A 10,274-nucleotide genomic window follows, 5' to 3' on the forward strand; every position below is an offset into this window, starting at 1 on the left:
GTGTAAAAATTAATTTGGAAACTTTGGCAAATAAAGAAACGTAAATCCGCTTAAAAATTTGAAGGAGCAGGGAAGTTTAGGTTTTGCTTTTGTTGCTTTAGTGTAGTAGAGACTGAAGTTTATGGACATTCCTTAAGAAAAGATGAAGGAAGGGAATGGAAGAAGTGTAAGGGGCAAAATGATAGGATTAAGTGTTGGACCATGGGTGGGAGGTTATGCCAGTAATAAACCAACAGAAGTAAAGGTAATATTAGCCTGAGGTGGAAAGGTAGGCCGTTAACGAAGCTCGGAATTACAGGTCTCAAGGCAAGAGAATCTGCCAGGGATTCTAAGACTTATGGAAAGCGAAAAATATGTGGTTCTTTGTTGGGAAGATGAAGGGACTATTGACCGCTGGGAAGGACGATCCAATCAGCTCAGCTTTGTGACCACCTCAATAAAATCTCCGCTCCTCCTCCCTTCTAACCTAATCATCATGGCTATTTAAAACCGTGTGACTCAAATAACTGCAAACATTTTCTTTTGGGCTAGGCTACAGAAAAGACGCCCCTCTAAAAAGACTTCGGTTGCACCAAGAATGTATTTTAGAGAGAGGCCTTGTTCACACGCTAATTGAAGGGCCGAGGAAGGTATTGGTTTTAAGCTGAAAGACGGGCTACGATAACTCCTCCAAGTGCCACCAGACGCTGTTGCAGGACACTTCTTAGAAGGTCGAGTTTCACCGCAGGGCCAGGGTAAGGTGAGAATCTGGCCTGGCGGCTTCGGCTCCGCGCCTCCAGTTCCCTTCCCTCGTTAAAGCGGGTCGGGCTTCGGCCGCCACCAGGCGCCCGACGGCTCTCGGTCCGGAAGTTCAGCCGCACGGAGGGTCGAGGAACAGGTTCTGGAAGAATCGCTTCGGGCCTGGTAACGAGGAAGCTGTCTCCGGAGACCATCGCCAACGCTAAGGCCGACGAGCTGAGGTCACCGTGGGAAGAGCTAAGGTAAGCCACCCGACTCCTTCGATCGCCGGCGGACAGGGACACAGAGTTCTGCGCCATCTTCAGATACTGCCCGTAGTATCTGATCTTACGACTCTCGGTAAAGGTAGGCCCTTCGCGACTCCGCAGATCAGTTCAGCGGATCCCGACAGCGGAGACCAACTTCGTTGGAAGCCATCACTACAGCAGCGGCGACCAGGAGCCTTCCCGAGCCCTCTCCTCGGAGCATGCGCAGTCCGTCAGCGCACGTCAACGCCGCGGAGAGCAGGCGTGATTGACGTTTACGTCGGTGACGCCTGGGTGCGCGAGGACGTGGGGTTTCTGAGAGTGCGCAGTGCGTGCGTCGGCGGCGACCCTTCGGCCTTTTTCGGGAGGGGGCGACGCTGAGATGGGGGCGGCGGCAGCCGAAGCGGATCGCACTCTCTTTGTGGGCAACCTTGAAACGAAAGTAACAGAGGAACTCCTCTTCGAGCTTTTCCACCAGGTAAGCGGCTGGGATAAGCCTCTTCCTTTCGTTTTCCGGCCCGCCTAAGGTCCGGCCCAACGGCGATCCGCGCTTCCTTGGCGGAAGCGGGACGGTGCGTCCCGGCACCCTGACAGGTGGGCGGGCTGGAGGCGGGGGTCACGCTTAGAAAGGGAGGCGCTCGCTGCGTGTGGCTTTCTGAGAAAAACCCTAATTCAGGCCAAAGTGAAGGCTAAAGGTGCTGGTGGGTTCTCAATCGGGCATTCCTGTGGTAAAGATTCATGCTCTTTAAGGGGCCCCAAACGTGTGGGTCCTTCGTTAAGCTGTACTTTTCCTCCTTTTCTCATCTTCTGCTTGTAAATTTTATTTCAATTTATTTGTCAGTATCCATTTTACACTTAAGTTTCTTACGAAGTTGCAGCAAAGACAGACTCATAAGCAAAGACTCCGTAGAAAAAGCTCAGACTCCGTAGGAAAGCGGCATTTAGTGTCTCTATTAAGATCTGTATTAAAACGTGTTAAACTTGTTCCCTCCAGTACCCTCCAACAGCTGGTAATGGTTTGATTGATCAATGCAAAAGTGAACTTTTAGTCCAAGAAAACTTGCTCTTGATAAACGTTAATTTCCACAAAGTGGGAAAACGATGGGTGTTGGCCAAGAAGTTAAAGTCATAAAGGGCAGTGAAGCGTAAATTCAGTGATTGAGTTTCCAGTTCCTTATGGGCTCCCTCCCCCGAAGTAAGTTAACCTAATTTTCAGTCATATCTATAGGCTCTTTAACCGTAAGGGAAATCGTGTGTATCCGTTTTTTAAGAGTCCATGGTTACATTATAAACTTTGTGACATTTGAGTATTTCCTGAAACTGCCTTACTGAAATTCTGAACACTTTTTTGTGTCTGTAGGCTGGTCCAGTAATTAAAGTGAAAATTCCAAAAGACAAGGATGGTAAACCGAAGCAGTTTGCGTTTGTGAATTTCAAACATGAAGTATCTGTTCCTTACGCCATGAATCTGCTTAATGGAATCAAACTTTTTGGAAGGCCTATCAAGATTCAGTTTAGAGCAGGTAACTATTTACTGATGATTTGGGGAGAGAGATTGTTCACTGCTTTGTTTTTTGTTTTTAATTTTGTTATTCAGTTTTAGAGAACCTCTTTTTTTGAGAACCTCTTTTTGGGTGAAAATGCTTTAAGCTTTATAAATAGTAAACTATATATTGCTAAAAATGGGTAACATTGACAGTATGGATTTTGAAAGTGGTAATTTTCAAAAGAGTTAAAATTTCAATTTGAGTTGGTGAAAAGAACATAAACCTTCATTGTTAGAATGACTGATTTTGGTTTCATGCTCTAAAAGCACCAAGATTATTTCCTGAAAGTCTTCCTGACTGCCTTGTAATTTACTTTTACTAATTTTGATGCGTGATCATGTGAGGATGAAACTTTCCTTGTATTCAGTTTTACAATTTAGTGTGGGGATCAGAGTACTATGGCCAGATTGGGTATTTATACATTGTCTGTTGTACATTGGGTAGTACCTTATTTGTAACCCTTTGTTTTAAATATATCTGGTATTAAACACTTAGTTTTCACTCTGATGAACTATAAAGCGATTTACTGAAATTTGAGGTTTTCACCTTAAGTTATGTCTACCTATTTTGCAATGATTGGGCTGAGGAATACAAAATTTCAAATTAAACTTTCTAACAATAAGAATTTCTCAAATTGTTTCATTTAGGAAGTAGCCATGCCTCACAGGAGGTCAGTTTGTCATATTCCCAGCATCATGTTGGAAATTCAAGCCCTACTTCCACATCTCCTAGCAGGTAATATTTTGCACCTATTTTAAAAATCATCTATCAGGAATTTTTTTTAGGTTGTGATCTCAAAAAACACATGAGTGATTGGCTTCCTTCATCATGCTCCTACCTCTTTTTTCTGCTGCTGTATTTGCTATTTTGGATTATAGTTACACATAGTATCTATTCTAAGGGGACTGTTGGCCCATTGTATATAGTTCCCTTAAAATAAATACATGTATAACTATGTTCATTGTAAAGACATATACCCAAACCCACATACATGTATATACTGACACAGAATTTCTCAAAACATTACTTAACCCTTGCTATTTGTACTACGCTCTGTTTCTGTTTTATTTTTTTAAATTCACCTTAGTTCTATGACCACTAATTGGTTGTTACTTGCAGATTAAAAATACCTATTAGTAAACAGACTAGGAGTTCATAAAGGTGGATTTTAAATATGTCTCTTAATAATTGTGTAATCTTGAGCTAGTCTGTGGCCCTATCTTTCCATTTGTAAGGAAAAAGAGTTGATTTGGATGATCTCTAAAATCCCTTTTAGTTACTAAGGATTAGAAAAGGTACCGTATTTGTATCTACTTAAATAGTTTTCTTTGGGGAGGCTAATTTTTTCCTAGGGATGGTTTTTTCCTGGTATGTCCTTAGAGCAATTTATCAATCGTAATGTGCTTCATTCAAGAAAGAGTTAAAAAAATCCTGTCACCTGTCAGATTTGTCACCAAGTCCTTTGTATTTATGATCTCATTTATCCCTCACAGCAGTCTTATGAGGTAAGAATTATCTCTGCCTTATGTATGAAGAAAATGAGGGTTGGAGGTTAACTTGCTCAAATGTGAACTGCTCATAAGCATTGAAGTTGTTTTCAAACCCAGGCAGTGTGATTGAGCACACCCACCATGATATGAGTAGAAAGAGTTTAGAAAATTTTAATAAGGAGAGATAAGTGAATGAGGATCTGAGAGAGGCCAGTGTACCTAGATCATAATGAATGAAAAATGGAGAGTAGTAGGTGATCTTGTCAGAGTAAACAGAGGCCAGATGGCATAGGGTCTTTGTTTTATGTCATAATTAGGATTTTGGAATTTCACCTTAAGAACAGTAGGAAGACATTGAAACATTTTTGGTAGGATAGTAAAAGGAGCAGGTTTGTATTTTAGTGAGTTACTTGGGTGCACTGGGAGAGAATCGATTGAAGGAGACAAGGGTGAAAACAGACCAATTAGGAATCCGTTGGTAGCAAAGTATTGGTATTAGAAGCAAGGAAGAGTTGATAGTTTGGATTAAGGTGGTGCCAGGAGCTGAAGAGAAGTGGGTGAATGAATATGAAGAGTCTGGAAGGTGAAATTCTAAGAAAGCAGTAATCTGGAAGGGTCTGCTCTTCTTACCAGCTGAAATTGTGTTTAAATGCTTTTCAGTACAGTTGGAATTTGAAGCATCTCTAACCACTATGATAGAAACTTGTAAGTTATCTTAGGTGGAGGGGGAAAAAAGTTTTTAACCCATCTTAGAAATTCTTGGGGGAAAAATACACAAGTAAATAGTTATAATCAAGTCTTAGTGTATACCTGATTTTTATACTCTCTACAAGTAAAATTATACTTTTTACCCCCTTGGCATGTAGACACATAATATGATTTAAGAAAACAAAAGATGAGACTTCCCTGGTGGTCCAGTGGTTAAGACTTTGCCCTTACACTGCAGCGGGCATGGGTTTGATTCCTGATCAGGGACCTGAGATCCCATGTGCTCAGTGGAATGAATGAATGAACGAATGTGTAAATAGCTTTCTTTGTAGAGTATAAGTAAAATCAGTTCTGCTTTAGAAAAGTAAGAAAAAAGAACCCTAAATAAAAAGATCTAAACTATAAGATAAATCAATTGGTGGTTTGATTCCAATGGTGTATTTTAAAATAAAATTAAAATCTTTTCTGAGCTTTTCTGTAGAGCAAGTTACCTCTTTAGGAAGTGAGGAATAAGGTTTAAATCCTTTAGATTAATATTCTCTTTATGTTATAGAATTCCTTATTCCCCAAAGCCTATTACTCTTTCTTGTCTCAGTAATTTTTTTCTTTGAAAGTCACTCAGTCATGTCTGACTGTTTGTAACCCAATGGACTATAGCCTACCAGGCTTCTCTGTCCATGAAATTCTCCAGGCAAGAATACTGGAGTGAGTGGTGGTCCCTTCTCCAGGGGATCTTCCCAACCCAGGGATCGAACCCAGGCCCTCGGCAGTGAGAGTGTGGAGTTCTAACCATTGGACCACCAGGGTATAGCCCTAGATTTTATCCTTTATTTCTTCTGATTCCCTCACCTATTATGTCTAATTGATCAAATCCTTTTCATTTTAGTGCTCAGTCTAGGCTTTTGCACTAGTGGCCCAGGGATTGACAAATTTTTTTTCCCTGTAAATTGACAGTTTTTTTTTTTTTTTTTCTATAAAGAACTAGTTTCCTCTGCCATTGTAGCACTACACAAAAACAAAAGAGGTTGGCTGTGTTCCAGTCAAGCTTTGCACAAACTGGGTTTGGCCCACAGACTATAGCTTGCTCTCCACTGCTAGTCCTTCCCTCAGCTGGAATGTGTTGTCTTCAGGTAATCTTGTTCAGCTCTCACTTCAGATATTGCCTTTTTAGAAGGGCCATTCCTGACCAGTCAGGCTAAAATAGAATCCCTTCTCTGTCACCTCAGCTTATATAGTTGTATATGTCTTTATAACCATGTGAGATTCTCTTATTGTCTGAATCCTTACCCCTGGCTCCTTGAGAGCAGATACCTTGTTGGGCTTATTGATTCCCATCTTTGAAGATTGGGTCTTACTCATGATTGTCATGTTTATTTGTTGAATGAATGATTATATGAATGATTATATAATATTATGTTATATAATATTATAAGTATTGTATGTTTTCTTATTTTTTACTTTTCATGAAAGGACGGTGGATAACATGACTCCATCAGCACAGACAATTCAAAGATCTTTCTCATCTTCAGAAAATTTTCAGAGGCAAGCAGTGGTAAGCTGATTATTCAAGTTGAGTTGCTAAAAAGAAAAATTATACTTAGTTAAAATTCTATTTTAACTTGTTAAATTTTAGTTAGACTAGCATGGTCTTTGTAGATTTCAGTTTCCACTGGGCTGAAATATATATTTATAAGATCAAAGATGAATAGAAGAGTGCTGCTCACATTTGTATTTTTCTTTAACCATTGTTAGTGTGTGTGTTGCAAGTATTGGAAACTCATATTCTCTGATGTTCTTGTAACCTATGCTGAGTAATTTCTATCATATACTGTCCTTAATACTTAATACCTTAATATACTGGCATCTTCTAGATCCCCTTCCTTGTGAACTTTGCATTTTTTTCTGTAATATCACCAGTAATAAAACCTTAGATATCTTTGCTGTTTTCTTTTTGTCTTTGATCGGTCTCCAAATCTTTCATTTTTTTCTTTTTCTCACATTTCTTTCTTTTTAGTTTCTTTGCCCAAATCACAATCTTGGCTCATGGTACCTAGATTTGTGTATTTCACAGTCTGCAGAATAAAATACAAGAGTGAAATAAAATTGAGAAATTAGTATAAAGGGATATGAGCTTTTATAAACATTTTTTTTCATTTTGCTATAAACCATTAAAAAAAAAAATCATTGCCTAATATCTTCCCATCGGCAGAATTTGAGAACCAGTGATCTAGTCATTTAGTACTTATCTCTCTTTTTCTCCTTACTAGTCCATTTCACTCACCATTTCTACTATTTTTAGTTGTGTTTAACTTAAAATTCAGATAGGCAAGAATGATTTTGCTTTTCCATTATTGTGTTTAACCATGGGCTAGATATCTGTTGCCTTTGATACCTAGAAATATTTGTGCTTAACATTTTCTTCTTTTTCTCTTTGCTCAGATGAACAATGTTTTGAGACAGATGTCATATGGAGGGAAATTTGGTTCTCCACATCTGGATCAGTCAGGATTTTCCCCATCAGTTCAGTCACATAATCATACTTTTAACCAGTCTTCAAGCTCCCAGTGGCGCCAAGATACACCATCATCACAGAGGAAAGTCAGACTGAATTCTCATCCCTACGTGATGGATAGACATTACAGCCGTGAACAGCGTTACAGTGATGTGTCTGACCATCATTACAGAGGAAACAGGGATGATTTTTTCTATGAAGACAGGAATCACGATGGCTGGAGCCATGACTATGATAACAGAAGAGACAGTGGTAGAAATGGGAAATGGCGCTCATCTCGACACTAACAAGTGTTATAAGGATTTCTCATAGGGTCATTTTAGGTCCCTTTTTGTTAAGTTGTTTCTGAGAATGTTTTCTTAAAAAACTATAGAGCAGCTTTACAAGTTGCCACATTTCTTTGTAAAAATTTTAAAACCCAATAGCAATTCAATACAGACATGAGAAGAATTGTGGTTCTAGTTTTATTATATTCATAGCCTTTCACCTCAGGGTTTTAAAAAGAGGAAAGGGTTTTATGCAGAAGAAAGTGCCGCAATTCCTAATCATTTTAGACAATTGAGTAAAGGATGTATTATATGGATTAGTTGTATTATGAAGAAAATATTTTAATTATTTTTTTGTATTGCAAGAAGCTTCTTGTTGGTGAATCAGATTTTTCGTGTATATAAGGAAAAATATTCAAGTTGATAGTCAGAATTGACTCAGTATTTTGTTAATAAGAAAATGTTTAACTTCAGTGATTCATTTTACTAACATATGAGAAAGCATTTTGATAAAAGTTTGGGGATAAACTATATTTAACTTCTCAGAGAACTTAAGTGTAAGTTCTGTGACATGATCTTGACATCTACACATGCTATTTCATTGTAAAATTTTAGAATTTGCTCATTAAATCGATGTATGACTGAAGCCACTCAGGAAGTTAAATATCACTAAATGTAGTTTTTTACAGTAAAAATACAGTGTTAATATAAATCCCCTATTTCTGGAAGAACAAAAACATAAATGCATAGGTGGAAAAATAGTAAAATGTTTAACTGAAAATGTACTTTTTAAAGTACTGCCTGTATGACTCAAACTTTGAAAATTTTAACATTGTATCCAGGACAAGTGTATAGGGACACATTTTATTATGGAGATTGTACAGGTTGCTTTTTTTTTTGTTGTTTGAATTTGAAAGAATTTAGTCTGAAACATTTTCTGATTTAAAAATTTTTAAATCTTGTTTAACAACACTTTTATGTATCAAGATGCTGTTTCCCTTTCATTGTAGAACTTGTTTATAAAAAATTAATTCCTTGTAAAATTTGAGTCCTTTTTAATATTAACTACAGCATTTGTACTATGTTGCTTTTTAATATATTGAAAACAAAATGAAAGAATGTCTTTTTTTTTTTGACGTCACTAACTTTAGGGACACTGCACACAAAAAACTAGCAACATGCTTTTATTCAGTGACTGCCTGGTGTTAAAAGTGTCAGTTTTTAGAGTATCCTGAAATATACCTTTGAACATACCAAACTTAATATTTTAGAGTCAGATTTTCAATAACACATGGTTTATGTTTCTGAGCACTGTAAACTAATTTGGTTACTCTCCCTGGTATCTAGGAATTTGTACATTTGATTTTCTCTGTTTTTAAATATGCACAGCTTTTCTGTGCCTAGGTATGTGAAGCCATCCAGTTACTAGCACAGAGAACATTAAGATCAGAAATTTCTGTCCTTCTAAGCAGTTCTTGAGAAGAAAAGGCAACCCACTCCAGTATTCTTGCCTGGGAAATCCCATGGACAGGGGAGTCGGGCAGGCTACGGTCCATGGGGTAACAGAGGAGTCAGACAACTTAGCAGCTGAACAACAACAAAGCAGTTCTGGTAAAGCGTCTGCCTACAATGCGGGAGACCCAGGTTTGATCCCTGGGTGAGGAAGATCCTCTGGAGAAGGAAATGGCACCCCACTCTAGTACTCTTGCTTGGAAAATCCCATGGATGGAGGAACTTGATGGGGTCTCAAAGAGTTGGACATGACTGAGTGACTTCACTTCATGGCTGATTCATGTTGAGGTTTTACAGAAAACAAAATTCTGTAAAGCAATTTTCCTTCAATTAAAAAAAAAATTTAAAATAGAAGTCTTTAATGAAAGTGAAAGTTGCTCAGTCGTGTCTGACTGTGACCCCCCCATGGACTGTACAGTCCATTGAATTCTCCAGGTCACTATCTCTAATGAGCCTGTATTTTCCGTTGTCTTACCTATATGGAAATTTATTTATTAGCATTTGTAGATAGTAACAGATTAATACTATATTGTGACTTACCTGTGGGTCAGATCCCTTCATATTGATTTACCAGTCACTGGTTCAGAATAAAATTTTTCTTTTAATATTTTTGGGACACCCCTCATGAAGGGAAAGGGAAGGGAGAGTTGCTCAGTTGTGTCCGACTCTTTGCGACCCCATCGACTGTAGCCTACCAGGCTTCTCAGTCCATGGGATTTTCCAGGCAAGAGTACTAGAGTGGGTTACCATTTCTTTCTCCAGGGGATCTTCCCGACCCAGGGATCGAACCCAGGTCTCCCGCATTGTAGGCAGACGCTTTACCTACTGAGCCAGCAGGGAAGCCCCCTGGAGGTCCCAGGGCATCTTTTTTCTCTTCAGCTTCACCCAGTTGAAAGTAACCTAACTAAATACATGTGCTGTGTACGACAGTGGTTCCTAACCTTTTTGACCCCAGGGACTGGTATCATGAAATACAATTTCTCCATAGACTGGAGAGGGTAGGGGGGATGGTTTTAGGATGATTCAAGTCCATCACATTTACTGTGTACATTATTAATACATCAGCTCCACCTCAGATGATCAGGCATTATATCCAGGAGGTTGGGAACCCTGGTGTAAAGGGATAGAAGACAGCCATAAAGAATTGAATATAGTCGGTGAGACTGCACTGAGGTGTTCAGAGTTGCAGAAGCAGAAAGGAAGAAATCGTTTTTATGGAGAGCAATTTCTCCCAGTGTGTGTTCCATGAAACTACT

The 10,274-nt window shown here is 38.9% G+C and overlaps 2 protein-coding genes across 2 annotated transcripts; one reads left to right on the top strand and one right to left on the bottom strand.

Moving 5' to 3' along the window:
- Nucleotides 1–567: 567 nt before the first annotated feature.
- On the bottom strand, nt 568–1,203 carry C15H11orf71 (chromosome 15 C11orf71 homolog). The gene has a single exon (XM_052653168.1). It carries the CDS (start codon nt 1,035–1,037, stop codon nt 639–641), a length of 399 nt encoding a protein of 132 aa, XP_052509128.1. The 5' UTR covers nt 1,038–1,203; the 3' UTR covers nt 568–638.
- Nucleotides 1,204–1,365: 162 nt separating this feature from the next.
- RBM7 (RNA binding motif protein 7) lies at nt 1,366–8,498 on the top strand. The gene is made up of 5 exons (XM_052653035.1): nt 1,366–1,461; nt 2,344–2,506; nt 3,178–3,265; nt 6,199–6,280; nt 7,168–8,498. Exons 1-5 carry the CDS (start codon nt 1,366–1,368, stop codon nt 7,525–7,527), a joined length of 789 nt encoding a protein of 262 aa, XP_052508995.1. The 3' UTR covers nt 7,528–8,498.
- Nucleotides 8,499–10,274: the final 1,776 nt, after the last annotated feature.

Source organism: Budorcas taxicolor, chromosome 15, assembly GCF_023091745.1.
Source record: "Budorcas taxicolor isolate Tak-1 chromosome 15, Takin1.1, whole genome shotgun sequence".
Lineage (NCBI taxonomy): Eukaryota > Metazoa > Chordata > Mammalia > Artiodactyla > Bovidae > Budorcas > Budorcas taxicolor.

Excerpts from the sequence above, each read along its gene's own strand:
- C15H11orf71 (XM_052653168.1), bottom strand. The coding sequence starts at position 1,037 with ATGGCGCAGAACTCTGTGTCCCTGTCCGCCGGCGATCGAAGGAGTCGG.
- RBM7 (XM_052653035.1), top strand. The coding sequence starts at position 1,366 with ATGGGGGCGGCGGCAGCCGAAGCGGATCGCACTCTCTTTGTGGGCAAC. Across the intron at positions 2,507-3,177 it reads CAAGATTCAGTTTAGAGCAG|GAAGTAGCCATGCCTCACAG; the intron begins GTAACTATTTAC and ends TGTTTCATTTAG. Across the intron at positions 6,281-7,167 it reads ATTTTCAGAGGCAAGCAGTG|ATGAACAATGTTTTGAGACA; the intron begins GTAAGCTGATTA and ends CTCTTTGCTCAG.